The 21,488-nt window shown below is 36.9% G+C and overlaps 2 protein-coding genes across 4 annotated transcripts; one reads left to right on the forward strand and one right to left on the reverse strand.

Annotated features, from left to right (window-relative positions):
- The first annotated feature begins 1,984 nt into the window (after nt 1–1,984).
- Nucleotides 1,985–14,236, forward strand: LOC113640674 (phospholipid scramblase 2). Of its 3 annotated transcripts, none has more exons than XM_047806230.1 (10): nt 1,985–2,418; nt 2,772–2,955; nt 4,271–4,348; nt 7,120–7,423; nt 9,820–9,891; nt 10,246–10,438; nt 10,796–10,907; nt 13,225–13,327; nt 13,426–13,484; nt 13,580–14,236. In XM_047806230.1, the coding sequence occupies exons 4-10, from the start codon at nt 7,123–7,125 to the stop codon at nt 13,604–13,606; spliced, it is 867 nt and encodes a 288-aa protein (XP_047662186.1). In that variant the 5' UTR covers nt 1,985–2,418; nt 2,772–2,955; nt 4,271–4,348; nt 7,120–7,122; the 3' UTR covers nt 13,607–14,236. The 3 variants fall into 3 exon arrangements, with proteins under 3 accessions (XP_047662186.1, XP_026999080.1, XP_047662187.1); XM_027143279.2 differs by having other exon boundaries at nt 2,775–2,955; XM_047806231.1 differs by lacking the exons at nt 1,985–2,418; nt 2,772–2,955 and having other exon boundaries at nt 3,297–4,348.
- Nucleotides 13,546–21,054, reverse strand: eif4e2 (eukaryotic translation initiation factor 4E family member 2). Its single transcript, XM_027143281.2, has 8 exons — nt 20,897–21,054; nt 18,956–19,067; nt 18,677–18,811; nt 17,266–17,370; nt 16,897–17,049; nt 16,294–16,430; nt 16,033–16,110; nt 13,546–15,759 (listed from the first exon to the last, which is right to left on the reverse strand). Exons 1-7 carry the CDS (start codon nt 20,914–20,916, stop codon nt 16,062–16,064), a joined length of 711 nt encoding a protein of 236 aa, XP_026999082.1. The 5' UTR covers nt 20,917–21,054; the 3' UTR covers nt 13,546–15,759; nt 16,033–16,061.
- Nucleotides 21,055–21,488: the final 434 nt, after the last annotated feature.

Here is a 21,488-nt window from a genome sequence, read left to right on the forward strand (position 1 = left end):
TTTATTAATGTGCTTGCAAAGCACATTCTTATTCTCTTGCATACTTATTATTATTATTATTATTATTATTATTATTATTATTATTATTATTATTAATGTGCTTGCAAAGCACATTCTTATTCTCTTGCATACTTATTATTATTATTATTTTTATTATTATTATTAATGTGCTTGCAAAGCACATTCTTATTCTCTTGCATACTTATTATTATTATTATTATTATTATTATTATTATTATTAATGTGCTTGCAAAGCACATTCTTATTCTCTTGCATACTTATTATTATTATTATTATTATTATTATTAATGTGCTTGCAAAGCACATTCTTATTCTCTTGCATACTTATTATTATTAATGTGCTTGCTAAAGCACATTCTTATTCTCTTGCATACTTATTATTCTTCTTCTTATTATTATTATTATTCTTCCGGACACTTTTTCTGCGCGTAACTTGTCCCGCAGCTTTTGTCCTAGACCCATAAATGAGGTGTCAAATCGACCGGCTCGTTGAGGAAAGGTGTGCTATCTATTTTGTAAGCGATCAGATGGAAGCTCAAAGGGGCGTTTTTTCCCCATAGACTTGAATGGGGAATCTCTCTGTAGATGTGCTAACATCCAAAAGAGGGCAGCAGACACCAGTGAATCTGTCAGATCACACAACGTTGGAAGAAAAAGATCAAGGACGGAAGTACATTTTTCGGTCAGAAACGCGTTTTGGATTAAAAGGCTTACATATTCCAGTTCCTTAGACTCTTGGGGATTTTTTACAAGCATTTGTTTTGGAAAATATTACCCCAGTGAAGAAAGGTAAGCGCCGCCAATTTCCGGTGACTGTCAACTTGGATTAAATTAGTATGATGGCTATAAATCATATGCTTTGTGTGTGGGCTTAATAAAATCCCGAGAGTCTAAGCTTTCAAACACTATAACATTTAACCGTGTATTTAATGCTTAAACCTAGTGCTGTGGTGCCTTGGACAGCACGGCGGTCACATGTTGTTGTTTCTGCCATTTGTATAACATTTTGTTGTTTTCAACTATCAGTGTAGTTTTTATAATTTTTTATTTCACTTTAAACTAATGTCCTTTCAAGAGCAGCAACGGCTCTTTTAAGAGTCACCCATTAATTAAGCGCATTTTTTCTTTGTCTCCTCACATTACATTTTTTTTTTTTTTGACATAATATGACACGTATATCACAAAAAATGATAAGAATGACTTTAATATAATAAAGCTTGGGTACTATTAGACACACCATTCTTCACATTAGTGAATTAATACATAAAACCGCAAAGGCTTTCTCGTGTTCCTGGATGGCTTAGTGGATAGCGAATTCGTTTAGCATGCAGAGATTCGCGGCTCGAATCCACCCTTGGATAGTTTTTTTTTTCTAAAACTTTATAATAAAGGTTCATTAGTTGACATTAGTTACCACATTACTTAACATGAACTAATAATGAACTGCACTTCTACAGCATTTATTTATTTTGTTCATGTTAATTTCAACATTTACTAATACATTATTAACACCGTGTTAACATTACTTAATATACTGTGAACTAACATGAACAAAGAATAAACTTTATTTTAACAAAGATTACTAAATACAATAATTTATTGCTCATGGTTAGTAAATGTTAGTTAATACATTACGTTTGAACTAATAATCCTTATTGTAACGTGATTATATTTTTTCCCAGTAAAATCACTGATTGATGCTTTAGTTCAAGATCTTCATGGTGCTTGTTTCAGGAAAAGATAAATGGATTTTCAGGTGTGCTCTTTTGTTGCAGGTGAGAAACTAGTCTGCAAATATAACCATAGTAACTGTGCAGCCATACCCTAGCAACCATGTAGTGCACCTTACGAACCATATTGCAATATAAAGAAGCCATATCTCAGTTACACAACATAAAACACTCAGCACGATGAGGGGAACTGACGTCATGTGTAGCCCCGCCCCCAAAATAAGCGAAATCAAAAATTTAGCACAACATGGACATGTCATATATCAAAACACTCAGCACGATGAGGGGAACTGACGTCGCGTGCAAGCACATTCACATTTTCTTTAGGAAATGTACCGTTCTAGTTTAAGAGTAAAACATTGTATAGTCATGTTGAAATCAATTTGTGCCGAATGCAAGTTAACTGGAGAGAAACACTTCTGGTATGAGCACTGTAAATGTTTGTTCTCTTTGCAGGAGAATGAGGAGTGGTTCCTGGTTGCCCGAGTGATTGACAGACTCTGCTTCATCACCATGGCCTTGTTGTTTACACTGGGCACCATTGGAATCTTCTTCATGGGACATTTTAACCAAGCTCCTGCACTTCCATTTCCTGGAGACCCCAAAAAATATCTCCCTGAGACATTTACAGAAAACATCTGCATGCATCTGCATTGACTGACATGTGGTAGGGGTACAACACTTAAATACAAAAAGAGTTGTTTTGCAGTATTTGTATTTTTATTTATCCTTGCTGATTATTCGTTGTTGATTTTTGTGTACAGTATTGTAGTGTCATGACTGGACCACACAATCCCTGCTTTTTCGAAGGAACTATTGTTAAAGATAAATCTCATCTGAGCGTAAAAATGTACACCATTTTTCCTATGACTGTCCTTATCTTAGTAACGACAATTTGAAACAAATGTTACGTGTTTTTTTAGCATGGTTTTAACAAAAATAACTGTAGTTTTTGAAAAGTAGTGATGGTCAGAGGAATTCTTTGTGTGTGTGTGTGTGTGTGTGTGTGTGTGTCTTGAGGAGGATCTAAATTACATGGATGAGTGGTGAATGACAAAGATCTCATCCTGGGATTTTGGAGGAGGTCAGAAGGGTTGTATAACAAGTTGAGAAGTAGCAGAGAAGAGCAGTATATGCATACATTCACACACAAACCCTGCAATCTTTAAGGATTTTCTAGAAACTTCACAATCAACAGAAAAAGGTAAAGCTAAGCTATCTGAAATTAACATTTATATTTATCAACAAAACCCATGGGAAAGATTCAGCACTCAGAGTAACTCTTTTTACAGCTTACATTTGTCTCACAAGTTATTCACTTAATATAATCAGAGCTTTTTGTCTTAGATATATAGATTGCTATATTTATAAGATACATTAAAAAGTAGCTAATGTGAACACAGTCAATTGAATTCATTGACCTCTATATTTGTTATTTTGTGAAACTGTTTTTAAGCATATTAGATTATTCTTTATTTCCTGCAAATTCAGGAAGCTTTGAGACACCCCGTGATGAAGCATTCATTCCATTGTCATGTACTGTATTCAGCTCGCATTTTATAATACATAATATATTTTAATGTGGGCAGCCATTTCATCTAATCAGACTAACTTTATGCTACATTATAAAGTACATTTTCACTTTTCCCTTCTGACACAATTCATTATTTTGTAGAATGCATTTGTTTTCCGTCTACTGATAGCAAGTGAAGACCATCCAGATCAGATCTGTTTAAAATAATATCAGCCAATCTTCATCTAAGGTGCATCAAGTTTTCTCCTCTGTCCACATCCAGTGAGATTAGCTACAGTGACATAGGTTGCAAACTTCTTGATTATGTTGCACACTGTGGACAAAGGAACATCTAGATCTCTGGAGATGGACTTGTAACCTTGAGATTGTTGATATTTTTCCACAGTGTTGGTTCTCAAGTCCTCAGGCAGTTTTCTTCTCCTCTTTCTGTTTTCCATGCTTAGTGTGGCACACACAGACACGCAATGCAAAGACTGGGTCAACGTTTCTCCTTTTTATCTGCTTTCAGGTGTGATTTTTATATTGCCCACACCTGGTGAGTTTAAAGGAGCATGCTTGAAACAAAAAAAAGTGTTTCCGGACACTAGAGAGGGTTAGCAAGATTGAGGGCAATGTAGTGTCTGTAGTATAAAGTCTTGATACCTTAGACAGAGTTAGCAACCTCCATATCTGGCATTGATATTCATTAGCTGTTACATTACCAGCACCTTCACTCTGAAACTAGAGTTTCAATACTTATTGTTATTGAAATTATTATTGATCAGGAGTTTAATCTATGTTTAACAGACACATGGATTAAATCAAAGAAGTATGTAGCATTAAATAAACCTAGTGCATCTGGAATTAGTTATTTCAATTCAATTCCAATTAATTTATTTCTATAATACGTTTAACAATGTATTACAGTTGTCTCAAAGCTTCACAGAAATATAGAAACATAATAGAATAAAAAAGTTTAAACTTAAATTATTATTTTTTCCTAAAGAGCAAGCCAGAGGCAACCGGGCAACGAAAAAACCCCTGCGATCATTTATGAATAAAACCAGGCTACCAGGCTCAGAAGGTAACCCATCCTTATTTTGGTGACACCAGACAGTAAATAATGTAAATGTAAATGATGTCCTTTCTACAACTGTTTAATAATTATTTAACTGTTTGAACCCTTCAATGGACATGTACACACATGGACAAAATTGTTGGTACCCTTCGGTCAATGAAAGAAAAACTCACAATGGTCATAGAAAAAACTTTAATCTGTCAAAAGTAATAATAAATAAAAATTCTATGAATGTTAACCAATGAAAGTCAGTCATTGATTTTCAACCATGCTTCAACAGAATTATTTAAAAAAAATAAACTCGTAGAACAGGCCTAGACAAAAATGATGATACCCCTAGAAAAGACTGAAAATAATGTGACCAAAGGGACATGTTAATTCAAGGTGTGTCCACTAATTAACATCACAGGTGTCTACAATCTTGTAATCAGTCAGTGGGCCTATATATAGGGCTCCAGGTAGTCACTGTGTTGTCTGTTGACATGGTGTGTACCACACAACATGGACCAGAGGAAGCGAAGGAAAGAGGTGTCTCAGGAGATTAGAAAGAAAATTATAGATGATAAAGGTAAAGGCTATAAGACCATCTCCAAGCAGCTAGATGTTCCTGTGAATACAGTTGCACATATTATTCAGAAATTTAAGATCCATGGGACTGTAGCCAACCTCCCTGGACGTGGTCGCAGGAGGAAAATTGATGACAAATCAAAGAGACGGATAATACGAATGGTAACAAAAGAGCCCAGAAAGACTTCTAAAAAGATCCAAGGTGAACTTCATGCTCCAGGAACATCAGTGTCAGATCGCACCATCCGTCATTGTTTGAGCCAAAGTGGACTACATGGGAGACGACCAAGGAGGACACCATTGTTGAAAACAAATCATAAAAAAGCTAGACTGGTATATGCCAAACTACATGTTGACAAGCCACAAAGCATCTGGGAGAATGTCCTATGTCTTATGGACAACTTTTTGCCAAGCTCTATTTTACATCAGCTCTATGTTCACAGATGGAAAAATGCATCTGGCACAACGTGTCTTGAATCTGTGCAGGGTACAATGAAATCTGAAGACTATCAAGGGATTCTAGAGAGAAATGTGCTGGCCAGTGTCAGAAAGCTTGGTCTCAGTCATAGGTCTTGCAACAGGACATTGACCAAAAACACAGAGCTAAAAACACCCAAGAATTGGACTATTCTAAAGTGGCCTTCTATGAGCCCTGACCTCAATCCTATTGAGCATCTTTGGAAGGAGCTGAAACATGCTGTCTGGAAAAGACACCCTTCAAACCGGAAACAACTGGAGCAGTTGTTGCTCATGAGGAGTGGGCCAAAATACCTGCTGAGAGGTGGAGAAGTCTCATTGACAGTTACAGGAATCATCTGATTGCAGTGATTGCCTCAAAAGGTTGTGCAACAAAATATTAAGTTAGGGGTACCATCATTTTTGTCTAAGCCTGTTCCATTAGTTTATTTTTTTAAATAATTCCGTTGAAGCTTTCATTGACTTTCATTGGTTAACATGTATATATACCAACAATTTTGGTACATATTCTGTACTATATATATATATATATATATATATATATATATATATATATATATATATATATATATATATATATATATATATATAAACACCCTTGCCTGGGAAGGAGAAGCAGTTGTTTACAGATGATAATCAAGGCATCACACAAAAACCTGCACATAAATTCAACATGTTTTGGCATAATAATACATGTAGCCACAAAAATAGGTTTAACTAGGTGATTCTGCTAATTATTTTTTTAGACACCCAGGCCAAATTCTGAATTCCTTTGTGAATTTGCAGGGATTTACTTGTTTCCTAAGATATGCATTAATTGCTGGAGACCTTATTCATTTTCATAATCCAGAAGACGATCTGAGAACAAATGGTTAGATAGAACTTTATCTACATATCTGTGTATCTACAGTATGTATCTTGCTACAGTACATTAAATGTAGTCTACATAAAATGTAAGTGGAATTACATTTAAAAGTAATATCATTAGAGATAAAAAAAAAAAACCCTGGAATAACAATCACATATGCACCTTTAAACAGACCAACAGAAAATTGCAATGTAAATGGTGTCAAATTAAATTTGTAGAATTTCAAATACAATGGAACGAGAGCCTCCTTTGCTACTACAAAAACATCCATTTTTACCCTCAAATTAGTTTCACGAATTTCCTCATCAAAATCAGATCTCATACCTATATATTTTTTAAACATATAATACCAGAAGCAATTTAATTTCTTCTAAAAATAGTAATTTCTTCCCTTATCACTGGCAATGTACCTGAATCTTTTAAACAAACATATATTAAACAACAAAAAACTGATCCTTGTCTGTGTCATCTATCCAACTACAGACTACCTCAAACCTCTCCTTTACCTCCAAGATCCTAGAAAACATTGTAGCACAGACGTTATGCTTACACATACATAGAAACATTCATGAAAAGTTAAGGAATGTATAAAAGGATACTGGATGCTGGTACACCTTTCAATGGTAAAAAAAAACAAAACGAAGGATTTCAGTAACTGTTCAATCATATTCATAATTACACTGTTATGTCATGTTTCAGGTAAACATTATCAATAATCAGTTATCACAGTTACATAACGCATCCTTAGGGTGTGTGTTATAACAGAATAAATCATAAGTGACTATGCTAATATAGTGTTTTCTTTTGTAAATTGGTAGCAACAACAGACCTTTAGACTTTAAGTACATCTATCTCTCTATCTCAGGTCATGTCCACTATAACAGCCCAGCCTTTACCCCATGGTCTGGAAAGAGAAAAACACATTGAGATGCATTTAAGAGCTTTTCACCAGAGGTGGAGTACCTCTATGGACCCTCAGGATCTCACTACTACTCCAGCACCAAGAGAAAGTCCACTCTATGGATATCTATCACCCACATTCCAAGCTCAAGTCTTGGACACAAACAAGAAAAAAGAAGAGCAGTGGGCCACAGAGACACTACCGGCAGGTCTGGCTGCTCTGGCAAAAGTTAGCCAAATACACATAACTGCTATACCTGAGCTTCAGGGTGAGTCATGTGGGGCAAACATAAATGCAATTATTAATAACTTGTTATTAGGGATATAATACTAATTAATAACACAGTGCTATTATCTGTATCTGTTTAGTGCTGGTAGTAAAAGTATGGACTGTGAATTCTGGCTATAACAGTTTCTAGGATACCTAACCTAAGATCATAAATAGCTATATTGAACTATATTTGCTGTTTTTTAATCTCAATCACACAGGTTATTGGTATATTCAGTCATGGCCAAAAGTGTTGGCACCTCTGAAATTTTTCCAGAAAATGAAAGATTTCTCACAGAAAAGGATTGCAATTACACATGTTTTGTTATACACGTTTATTTCCTTTGTGTGTATTGAAACACAAAAGAAAAACAGAGGAAAAAGCAAATTTGACATAATTTTACACAAAACTCCAAAAATGGGCCGGACAAAATTATTGGCACCCTTTTCAAAATTGTGGATAAATAAGTTTGTTTCAAGCATGTGATGCTCCTTTAAACTCTCCTGGGGCAAGTAACAGGTGTGGGCAATATAAAAATCACACCTGAAAGCAGATAAAAAGGAGAAATTTTGACTCAGTCTTTGCATTGCGTGTGTGTGTGCCACACTAAGCATGGAAAACAGAAAGAGGAGAAGGAAAACTGCCTGAGGACATGAGAACCAACATTGTGGAAAAGTATCAACAATCTCAAGGTTACAAGTCCATCTCCAGAGATCTAGATGTTCCTTTGTCCACAGTGTGCAACATGATCAAGAAGTTTGCAACCCATGCCACTGTAGCTAATCTCGCTGGATGTGGACAGAGGAGAAAAAATGATGAAAGGTTGCAACTCAGGATAGTCTGGATGGTGCATAAGCAGCACCAAACAAATTCAAGCTGTCCTGCAGGCTCAGAATGTGTCAGCGCGAACTATCCATTGACATTTGAACGAAATGAAACGCTATGGCAGGAGACCAAGGAGGACCCCACTGCTGACACAGAGACATAAAAAGCAAGACTTCAGTTTGCCAAAATGTGAGTGAGTAAGCCAAAATCCTTCTGGTAAAACATCTTGTGGACAGATGAGACCAAGATAGAGCTTTTTGGTAAAGCACACATCATTCTACTGTTTACCGAAAATGGAATGAAAAGAACACTGAACCTCCACCATATTTGACTGTAGGTAAGATGTTTAGGGGTTGTTTTGGTGGCTCTGGCACTGGGTGCCTTGACTGTGTGCAAGGCATCATGAAATCTGATGATTACCAGAGGATTTTGGGTCACAATGTAGGCACCCTTCCAATATGAGAGACAGTTTGCAAAGGAAGAGTGGTCCAAAATTCTGGGTGAGAGGTGTAAGAAGCTTATTGATGGTTATAGGAAGTGATTGATTTCAGTTAGGGTGTGCAACCAAATATTAAGTTGTGTCGTTTCCGGCACAGTGACCACATAAGACCACATTATGTCAAATTTGCTTTTTCCTCTGTTGTTTTAGTGTTGTTTCTATACACACAAAAGAAATAAACATGTGTAAAGCAAAACGTGTAATTGCAATACTTTTCTGTGAGAAATACTTCATTTTCTGGAAAAATATCAAGGGGTGCCAACACATTTGGTCATGACTGTATACATAGGATTGGGTAAAAAAATGATTCCCCATTGCACTGGACTCCCCATCGCACTATATGGTTGACCCCAAATACTTAAACTTCTGCACCTTCTTGACCTCAGCCCCCTAAAACCTCACTGTCCTACTTCTCTCCCTCTCGTTCAAATACATGTATTCTGTCCTACTACTGTACAACTGACTTTCATTCCTATTCTTTCCAGAGCAGACCTCCACCTTTCCAGGTGTTCCTTCACCTGCTCTCTACTCTCACTACAGATCACACTGTCAGCCGCAAACATCATTGTCCACTGAGATTCTTGTCTGACTTCATCTGTCAACCTGTCCATCACCATAGAAAACAAGAAGAGACACAAAGCCGATCCTTGACATACTGTAGCCCCACCTCCGCATGGAACTCCTCTATCTGAGAAACAGCATATCTTACTGCTGTTATACTCTTCTCATACATACCTATACTCCTGCAATTTCTCTTCTCTCTCTGTCTACGAATGCTTCTCCTTCCTCTTGTTCCTCAAACCAACAGTAGTCCAATTTCCGCCGGCACCCCGTAGGCCAACAATGTTGTCTGACTGATGATTTGCATGTTCTAGATTCTTCTTGATGGAACACTTTCTATTTATCTGGGCTTGGGGCTGTCACAGAACTCACTGGCTTGCAACCCCTGTGGTTATATTAGGAATGGGCAAAAAAATAACTCTGCAAAATTAAGTAAATAAGATCAAATAATGAAATATTTGTGAAATGAAATATAGCCACAAAAATTTATTGCTCTCACTTTGTGTATCAGGCCCCCAGTGCATTTCCCGCAGGATGTATAGTATTGCTGCAGAAACCAAGCAACTGTTTCTGGCTGCGGAAGGTAAAATTAATTTAAATTTTAAATCATATAATCAATGAATTGGAATAGATTCTTGTAAAAGGCCAGGTGATTTCTGGCTGATCAGAATACAACCAATGTGGTTTTCAGCTGTTCTGGTGCGTCTGGTGTGTTGTGCATTATGAGATGCTTTCCTCTTCCCCATAGTTGCTGAATTGTTATTTGATTTCTTATTAGCTCAAACCATTCTGGCCATTGTCTCATGTTTGATGTGAATATTAACTGAATCTCCTGACCTGTGTCTGCATGATTTTATGCATTGTGCTGTTGCCACATGAAATATTTTAAATTATTTATTACACAGATATTTTAGATTTTGTGTTCTCCATCTTTCAGAGAGCTCATGTGTTTGCATGCAATGCTGTGGACCTGCCCGTGCCTGCTCTTTGCAGGGTTTTGACCAGGATCGGCAGAAGATGTTTCTATTTGAAAGGCCACTTAGAGCAGATATGTGCTGCCTGGGCTGCTGCCTGATGGAGATGAGGGCTTACACAGCACAGGGGGAGCTCATTGGCACTGTCCACCAGAGGTACACAGACATTTTAGGATACAGAATAATACACAATGTTCATATACTATATGGCCTGAGATATGTTTATACCTGAGGGAAGATGCGTGTTGGGATCTCAAGTTTTCGCATAATTGTAGTATTTTTTATGTATGTAAATGCATGTATATAACATCTGTTTTTAATACAACCCTAATTAATCACAGTAATGTGGGTTTTTTTTGTTTTGTTTTTTTATTCATAAATAAGAAGCTGTTATATAATATATATATATATGAATAGTCTTTTTAACATTTGTATAATGTTGGTTCAGCATTTTGGTGTCACCTACAAAAATTCTAATGTGTCTCTGTATGACATGACTTTTATATCTACAAGGTGGAGTATGTTCACACCCTACTTTGAGGTGTGTGACTCTGCAGACTGTCCCTTCCTGAGGATACAAGGCTTCTGCTGTCCGATCCGATGCCTTTCTGACCAGGAGTTTCAGGTCAGATGCCTCATACTAGGTCAAATCAAACCTTGTCTGGATTATCACTCCTTTACTCTTTACTGTGAAAGCTTTAATTATATCTAGCTATAAATATAGAAAGAGAAAAAAGTTTTAAAAGCATGAAATAAAGAATGAATCTATGTATGATTCATAAAACAATTGTATGACATCTAAACAAGAGAACAAGCAAGCAAACAAGCCTGATGTGCCATCATTCCTATTCATAGCAATGGCATTTGAGGTCAGGACTACAAACTTGGCAAACCAGGTCTACAAGGGCACTGTACAAGGGCACTGTCATAATGTAACAAGCTCAAGCTACAACTTTGGGACAAAACTAAACCACTTACAGTCCTTATCTACAGGTAGTTATGTGAATACTAGTTACATATTTAATTGCGCCTCCATGATCTGGATGAAAAGTTTGCAAACCTTGGGAGAATTTCCAATATGTGTACCAGTAACAAAAAAAAAGGTGAGAAGGCAAAACAAATGTATTTTATTTCTTATAGGACTTAAGTGACTTTGTACACAAAACATTAAAAAAAGTTCACCTCATTGTGCTGAGTGTTTTGATATGTCACATGTCCATGTTGTGCAAATTTTTGATTTTGCTTGTTTTGGGGGCGGGGCTACACATGACGTCATGTGACGTGACCATAATACCCGTGGGGCAGTTCCCCTCATTGTGCTGAGTGTTTCGATATGTCACATGTCCATGTTGTGCAAATTTTTAATTTTCACGTGACCTCACATGACCTCACGTAACCTCACGTGACCATAATACCCGTGGGGCAGTTCCCCTTATTGTGCTGAGTGTTTTGATATGTCTCACGTCCATGTTGTGCAATTTTTTTTTTATTTTCCTTGTTTTGGGGGCGGGGCTACACGTGACGTCACGTGACGTGACCAGAATACCCATGGGGTAGTTCCCCTCAATGTGCTGAGTGTTTTGATATGTCACATGTCCATGTTGTGCAAATTTTTGATTTCGCTGGTTTTGGGGGCGGGGCTATACGTGACGTGACTAATACCCGTGGGGCAGTTTCCCTCATTGTGCTGAGTGTTTTGATATGTCACATGTCCATGTTGTGCATGTTTTGATTTCGCTTGTTTTGGGGGCGGGGCTACACGTGACGTCATGTGGTGTCGAGTGACGTCACCAGAATACCCGGTGGGGTGCCAATACTTTTGGCAAAAAAGTGGCTACTGAGGGTTTGGACATTTCATATCAATACTGCAGTCATTATGGGATTCTACTTATTATACTGTATAGAACAGTACATGCCATTCTTAATGTTGGATGTATTGTGTGTGTGAGAGCTTAGAGGACTTTTCGGAATTCCCTATTCAAGTCTATGGGATGTTCGATCGTCGACTACGGGAAAACCGAAAATTCCGTCGGAACTCCGAAATAAAAACTTGTTCTGGTGTAAGGTCCTAAAGAACCTGTCTGAGTACGGTGTAAATCGCTCGAAAACTTGCCAAGTTACAAACCTCAAAAGTTTATAATGGAAGTCTATGGGGAAAAAGGCCACTTTGAGCTTCCGTACCGGGAATGCCGGAATTCCGATCTCTTAGAAAAATAGAAGCAACAAACTTCAGACCAGGGTCTACGACATATCCGAATTTGGTGCATGTGGCTCGAACGCCCTGGGCCGCATTTTTTTAAATACATTTTTGTCTAATAATAATAATAATAATAAGCTTATAAAGGAAATCAGAATGTTGGCTTCTACAAAGCCAACATAATTAACAGATACACATAACATTACAGGCACTAAAACTAACCATACAAAAAATAAAAAGACAATAAATAACAAAATAATCGCATAAAAGCTACCCTAAAAAAGTAGGTTTTAAGGTGGGATTTAAAAACACCCAGGGATTCTGCATTCCTAATATCTGAGGGCAGCAAATGCCACAATTTGGGAGCCAAGGAAGAAAAAGCCTGATCACCCATAGTTTTTAGCCGTGTTTTTTGAATAGTTAGAAGACCAGCACATGTGGGAATGTAGGGGATTAACAGCTCACAAATATTGAGGGGCCAAATTATTCAAGGCCTTATAAGTGAGCCTGAGAACTTTAAAATCAAATAGAAAACTAACAGGAAGCCAGTGTAATTTTTCCAGGACAGGTGTAATGTGCTCCCATGCAGCTGAATTTTGTACCAACTGTAATAACTGTAGATGAGCCTTCTCTGTAATTATCTTTTCCAAAAGAAACCAGCATTCTTCTTTGATCTATAAGCTTATGTATGTACCATATTTCAATGGTGGTAAATATTTTGTTTGAGATTTTATGGAAATTTTAGGTTGTTTCCATGATCGGTGAGCACATTGGAACAGTATGGAAGAAGTGGCCAGGGTACAACGTTGACAGTTACAACATGGACCATGAACATTTTGGGTTGGATGGTAAGAAAAAGTGTTGCATACGGTATCAACATTGTAATGACTGTCTTTTTGGCTTAGAATTTTTTTTTTTCTAATCCCATTCTGTGTTCTTTCCTTAGTCTCTCAGAACATGAATGTGAAAACCAAAGTGTTACTTCTAGCAGGTACATTTCTTCTGGTAAGTTGAAATTGAAATCTGAATCAAATATTTAAAAAATAATTAAAAATTCAGCATAGTATCAAAGAACTAAATATTATGTTTTATTTTCCCAGAATTACATGTTTTTTGAAATGAGCTGAAACAAAAGAGAACAATTGAAAACCAGCAGCGATGGACTGTAAACACTGTATATGTCAGCTACTGTATGGCTTTATAAAACTTTGAAATATTAGGATGGCATGTATAATTTTGATAGTAATATCTGTGTCATTAAACCACAGTTACATTAACCAAAATGCTTTTTAAAATATAACCATTTATTTAAACTATTATTTCAATTAATTCTTTTAAAACACCTTACTGATAACTAGTTATTTGCAGTCCAAAGACAAAAAAAATTCAACAATACTTCTCTCTACTCATTTAACAAATTTGTCATTAAAATTCAGTGAATTTTTATTGCTTGGGATACTTTTACTGTAGCACATGGACCAAAACTGATCATACTTTTTAATTGGCCTTTTAAATCCTTTTACAGTCTTTCTAGATTTTAAATAAAGACAGTGAGAATAACAGCATACAAGTCACTTTGTGTTTTTGAAACAATTTCTTTGTTGATTTACATGCTTAGTGCATTTGACATTAGCTGTAGACAAGCCTGGCAGAGGCAAAGTTTTTTTAACTACAATATCCTGGAACGTCTGTAAAATTCATGCCACTGGTCCTAACAAGGGCCCCTGGATCACAGGCCATAAAACCTGAATGATCCCTAACACAATTAACAATTCCAGATGCAGATTCAGTGCCACTTTACCTTCAGGGGTTCAGGGTCACTTCCAGGAAAAGACTCTTTCTTGCAAGCCTTCCAAACATCTATTTGTTTTAGAGGCAAAGTCTAATTCAGGGGTGTCAAACTCAAATACTGCCTGAACCTTTTTTCTTTTTTCTTTTTTAAACAATTATCTGCTCTATTAATTAACACCAGTAATCTAGGCTCTGGCAGGAGGAAAGGATAGTATGAGCATAATACTGGAGAATATGAATAATATTCCTAATTATGCGTAATATGAAATATTGCATAACAGACATTTAATTGTACTTGCATTATGTATAATGCATAAGACTTATTAAAGTTGTTTAATGATCTCTTGTCCTGACACATTTTTCAATGGGTTTCTACGCAGATATAATAAATCTCAGGATTTTAATCTTCATCATTTTAAGTGCTACTGGTGATTCATATATTTTACAGCAATATCTGGTAAACCAATAATCAAACTGAAGTCTTACAAGTGAATCTCAAGTCACTGTTTTCATTTAAATGTTCTCAAATGAAGTACATGCAGATAGATCAAATCTGATCAAGTAGAAATCAGACTGCTTACAGGCCTCAGTGTTTCTTCCATGTTAAACCCTGCCAAAAGTACATCACTAAAAGTACAACCACAAGTCAGTGGTAGCAGCAACTGCATATTTAACTTTAATTGCAATCCAAACATAACTTCAAACGCACTCAAGTCTATAAATCCAGGCAGTATGTAAGAGATGTAGACAAACCATGACCCATCCCAAGTTCCAAATCCACATTGGTTATTCTTCTTCATGGTGGATTCTACTTGTTGGTAATCACGATTTTTCAGCTGACTGCATTAATCATGAAAATTCCTTTCAAATGCAAAATCACAGAATGCTGAGTGCTTCTGGGAAGCAGGCACAGTGTGATATCTTTAAGTCGAAGCTTCAACATATTCAGATTAAAACAAAAATTATCTAGAACAGTATCCATCATATATCTCTTCAAAAATCTTTGAAAATATATTTTTTGTTTCCTATAATTTCAAAAACAAAAACTTTAACACTGAAATTAAAATACTGCACTATAGTAAAATGTAACCCTGTTAATGGCAATATAAAATAAAAACTTTAAGAGGGATGGGTTATGTGAAGCTGAATAACTTGTCAGATGGGGTCAATATGTCTTTATGAACAATTATGCACCAAATTACATTTGATTGGTTTTGTTAATCAGCCTTCATCATAACCACAGTAGCAACAAATTTTGAGGCTTGTTCTTTCCCTAGCTTAAGTTTCTTAGCTATTCAAAAACGTTTTTACTTGTCGTTTGACTCCACCTTCATTCTTAGTGGCATTTCTGCTGATCAGATATTTTGACCAGGAAAATGGACTTTCCAGTAGTCAATATCCCTTTTTTGTTTTCTAATAAAAAACAATGGTATTTCATAAATGAGTTGTATGCCCCAGGAAAGTCCTCTTCATCCACAATGAAGGTAGCCTAAAAATGAAAAATAAATATATATTATATATATATATATATATATATATATATATATATATATATATATATTTATATAGAACTTAAGAAATTAAATAACATTGCATTAAATTAGAGACTGAAAAGTAGCACATTGTCTGTATCAAATCTAGCAGGCTGATAAATATTAATGGTTAGGTTTTAAACCTATAGATTCAAGTGTGGTGGAGTTTTGCTTTTGAAGTGATCTATGGAGATGGATGGATTATTTAAGGTGTTATACAGGTGTCCTACCCCTGACATCGTTCACCAATGAGAAAGACCTAGCGGCCACCACTAGCATTCACCAGTCCATGGAAATCCTCCCAAGCCCTGAATGAACAGAAAAAGTACACAAACAAAATAAAATCTTCCTATTAAAAAAAAGTAATGTCACTGTGTCGTTTGTGCTCCATGGATATATTTTGTGTATTCATGTGGGTTTTTTACACCATGGAACTGACAGGGATAAAATGAATAACAAAAGCACAAGTGCATTTATGTGTAGCCACGTACTTGATGCTGTCAGTATGTGTTTTGTACTCCATTATGGTGTTTGGTGGTAGGTTGAGGACTCTGCGAAGTGTGTCTCTGATACGAGCAGTAGTGGCCTGATCACTTGCTGTTTTGTTCCAGATAGATATGATATCCTCCTAGACACACAGACACACACGCCTACTAAACACATAGTATTAAAAACACACATTAATCCATCTACTCTTAAACACATCATTCTACAGCAATGCACACTAACCCAAATCACTTATTCAACTAATTAATGTTTCATTAGTGTAAGTGCAGCAAGCACAGTAAAATTACTGAGGAAATATGAAAACAACAATGTAATAAAATTCTACACACCTATCTATTTCATAATGTGTTGCTTGATTTGCTTTGAAAATTAGCAGGACTAGAATCGTAATGCATACCTCCTTCAAAATTTAGTTCAAAAAGTAATTAAAAAAATGTGATTAATAAGGAAGAAATTAAAATTGCATTCAATTAACTAATAGAGGCAACACATCAACAGAAACATCTACAGACCTCTAGATTTGTACAATGAATAAAAGCCCATGAAGTATTTGGGTATTAGTGCTACTGTATATAGTGTTTTAGTACCTGGAAGCGGACAGAGACAACAGCGCCACAGATCTCCTCACCAACCATGAACTGCTCACCCAGCATGGCCAGAATCAGATTCTCCCAGCAGCGTGAGGCCAGACCCTTCCGAAGCCGAATTATCCACTTCCCTCCACTCTTATTAGCATCATCCTAGTGATAGTGAAGAATAAAAAAAAACAGAGAGAGAAACATGTCAAATAAACCTGAAAAAAATACCCCCAAAAAACCTTAAAATCCCCTAATCAAACAAGAAAAAAAATAGAAAAAGAAAAACTAGTCATCCTTTCCATAAAATATCACATTTTTATGTTTCCTTTGCTCTAAATATGACAATTGCATTTGAAAATAATTCTTCATTATATGCACCTCCCACATGGGCTTGATTCCCTCCTTAAACAGGTGGAAGTCGCTGTGGCCAGTCAGGTCACCTGGCCTGATCATGTGACTGTAAAACCTCCAAAACTGCTCCACCTGTGGCACAGACTGTATATTAGATTTGATGAAATTATACAACTGAACTGTGAAACATATTTTGGAAAAAAAAATAATAATAAAAAATGTAGAGTTGGCACTAATGAGTGTGTGTTTGATTTTGTTTGTAGTTGAGTGGACTGGTATGAGTATATGTGGATATACACTCACCGGCCACTTTATTAGGTACACCTTACTAGTACCGGGTTGGACCCCCTTTTGCCTTCAGAACTGCCTTAATCCTTCGTGGCATAGATTCAACAAGGTACTGGAGACATTCCTCAGAGATTTTGGTCCATATTGACATGATAGCATCACGCAGTTGCTGCAGATTTGTCGGCTGCACATCCATGACATGAATCTCCTGTTCCACCGCATCCCAAAGGTACTCTATTGGACTGAGATCTGGTGACTGTGGAGGCCATTGAGTACAGTGAACTCATTGTCATGTTCAAGAAACATGGCGCGTTATCCTGCTGGAAGTCATACACTGTGGTCATAAAGGGATGGACATGGTCAGCAACAATACTCAGGTAGGCTGTGGCATTGACACAATGCTCAACTGGTACTAATGGGCACAAAGTGTGCCAAGAAAATATCCCCCACACCATTACACCACAGCAGCAGCCTGAACCGTTGATACAAGACAGGATGGATCCATGCTTTAATGTTGTTGACGCCAAATTCTGACCCTACCATCCGAATGTCGCAGCAGAAATCGAGACTCATCAGACCAGGCAACATTTTTCCAATCTTATATTGTCCAATTTCGGTGAGCCTGTGCAATTTGTAGCCTCAGTTTCCTGTTCTTAGCTGTCAGGAGTGTTGTGTGTTCATAGATGCTCTTCTGCATACCTCAGTTGTAACGAGTGGTTATTTGAGTTACTGTTGCCTTTCTATCAGCTCGAACCAGTCTGGCCATTCTCCTCTGACATCAACAAAGCATTTGTGCCCACAGAACTGCCGCTCACTGGATATTTTCTCTTTTTCGGACCATTCTCTGTGAACCCTAGAGATGGTTGTGCGTGAAAATCCCAGTAGATCAGCAGTTTCTGAAATACTCAGACCAGCCCATCTGGCACCATCAACCATGCCACATTCAAAGTCACTTAAATCACCTTTCTTCCCCATTCTGATGCTCGGTTTGAATTGCAGGAGATTGTCTACATGCCTAAATGCATTGAGTTGCTGCCGATTGGCTGATTAGAAATTTGTGTTAACGTGCAGTTGGAGGGGTGTACCTAATAAAGTGGCCAGTGAATGTGTATACATATGCTGAGTTTATACAAATACGTGTCTGACTAACCGAAGCAAAGCTGCCGATCTGTTTAATGTTCTGTTCATAGCTCTGTGTACTGGCTGGTCTGCCTGGGGTTCGCCGAGAATACCAGAATGTGTAGTTATATTGAAGAGGGTGTTCCCCTGCCCCAGGAACCACAGCCTACAAAAAAGAAGAAAAGCTTTTTCATATCACATGGAGCATTACAGAAAAACAATAAGCAAAGACTAAAAACAGGTGAGATGAAAGTATTCTGTATGAACATGAACTACAAACACACACACACACACACATTTACACACAAACCTTCCTCTTGGTAGTGTTTTGGTCCTTTTCCTCATCCTCATTCCTTTCCTTCTCACCATCTTTCGGTGAGCTGTTGTCCTGGTCGTGATCTCCACTGTCATCATCTTTTAGACTGTAATGAACACAGGAAAAAATAAGAGAAGTGAGTGTCAAAATGGTGGCTGCGTGAAATGCCTTCTAAAAGCATCCACACAACTGAAATATCCTGAATTCAGAATTAGGAATGCACTGATCCGAGCATTTTGATTGGATCAGATATCAGTGGTGCGTGACCTATCCAAATCCGATACCCGTGGTGGTTGATTATTGAACAGCAAACATCATATACTATTGCTTGAACTTATAAGAAAAATACACTTATACATCGGCGTCGGAAGCAAATTAAAAGTGAGTGTATCCTGTCCCATCCACATATAATGGTTCTGACGCTCATGGATTTCAGGAAGCAGGAGCGTGGACAATGCTGTAGGTAAAACGTGGAATGTTTTATCATTTAATTTATTAGGGCATTCCTCAAGCAGAACGGATTTGACTGGCGGCGCTCTGAAAAGTAAGTGGTAGATGTAGTATTTCAAATTACAATACGACAAATTTAATCCAGCATCTTCAGAAGCATCATGCAAAAATACACATGGAGTTCGCACAAGTTAAGCGGAAAAAGGATGATCGTCCTCTCCATTGTGGAAACCGACTACTAGTCTAATATTCCTAAAAAAAAAACCTGACAATGTTTATCAAGTGACTCCTGAAACAGGTTTATGTGATTGGTGATGTCTATATACTTAGACATGGTTGTTCCGTTGGTTGTTGCAATGTTGCTTTGCACTTTTTTTGATGAGTGCAAGGTTTACTGTTTAATACATTTTGCATTGTTTCAAGAGTTCTAATTTAAGATTCACTTTAAAATATTGCCTTTTCTTCAGAAAATAATTTAATTTAATAATTGCAGTTTTTGTGGGCCTATTTCCAGGTTTTTCCTTAAATCTCTGCATGTCTTTTCTATAGATATCAGATTTATGCAAATCAAAACCATTTTAAAAAACACTTTAAAAATGGTTTTCCTCCCTATAGTAAAGAATGACAATAAAAGTTCACATGTGTGCAGGAACATCTTGATACTGTAGGGAAGCAGTCAACATCTGAGTTATGCCTCTTTTCTTTCCTTGTAACTGATCTAGCAATATAAACAAGGACCGTTTGTAAACGACCCACAAGGCTTCACATCCATGGAGGGCCAACTTTTTTTTGTACGATTTCTAATTAAGCACGAAAACAAGCCAACAAACTTTCCAACGACGCATTAAATTGACCGTATTTACAGGCCTGCTTGCTTTGCATTAAACACGTTAGAATCAAACGACTAATCAAACTGGCGTATAATTACACACACTTTTTAAAAAAAAAAAAAAAACAGAAGAGATTTAATAATGCTGAGTGACAAAATATAAAAAATCTCATGGCAACATTTATTCAGACCATACTTTCATTCAAACCCTTCACTTTAAAGCCAGACGATTTGTTTTATTCATGTCTAAACGGGGTAAGTTATAAGAAATACACTTATTAACACTCTAGCAGGATGAAAACGTGTACAATTTGTCCTTAACTGGAGAGCGGAGAGTCGGCGACAATACGGCGGAATCCAGTGCACTTGCCCCGCCTGGGTGTTAACGACGAACCCGGGGATTCATTTGCGGCCTACGTGTCCGTCTGGTACTATTAATGCAAATGTTTATGCCGTGGCCACAGCTATCACTCTTTTTGTGTAGCATTACTAGTCATTGTGAGTTTGTGTCGTTGTCAAACATCCCATTGAGAGGGACACACCTCTCACTACAAACAGCTTCTGAGGGGATTCTTTAGACACATGATTTGCTTTGACAACAAGAGGCATTAATTAAGGACGTTTCTAGCATGTTTCGATAGTTACTGTCTACTCACGCGTCAAATTTGTTGTTCATTATTCCCTAAGTTCCGGTCTCTCGCTGTCCGGCTGCCGACCCGTCAAAACCCGCAGCATCAGCGGCGCTTAGCGAGCACGAACATCCTGAATCGGTGGAGAACGTACAGCGCATGCGCCAAGTCACCCCTTTAGGGAAAGCCCTTATATAGAAAAATCTACTTTTCTATTAGAATAGAAAAGATTGTTGGATTTATCTCAATTATTGGCCCTTATGTTGTGTACACGTCAATATTCTGTATTTAATGGTTCAAACTTTTCATATAGTCAAACATGGATGTTAATCTGCCTGTTATTCAGCCTTATGTTGTAGTTCTTAAATAGTCTGAAAGTCAGTATTTAGCATTAATAGTGACAATGAATTTGTTAGCTGAATTCTTCTTTTATGATCTCTGTTAGTGTGTCACAGTTATATTATTATATTATACAATACTATACGAGCAAAGAAAAGGAAAACACCACTGTGACAATGAGTGGAATAAACTAAGGGACCAAATTAATATTGGAGAAGCATTTGTACAGTGAAAACATGTGATGTTTCAAGGGGGATATCAAACGTATGCAGAGAAATCC

The sequence above is a fragment of the Tachysurus fulvidraco genome, chromosome 22 (genome assembly GCF_022655615.1).
Source record: "Tachysurus fulvidraco isolate hzauxx_2018 chromosome 22, HZAU_PFXX_2.0, whole genome shotgun sequence".
In the NCBI taxonomy this organism is placed as follows: domain Eukaryota; kingdom Metazoa; phylum Chordata; class Actinopteri; order Siluriformes; family Bagridae; genus Tachysurus; species Tachysurus fulvidraco.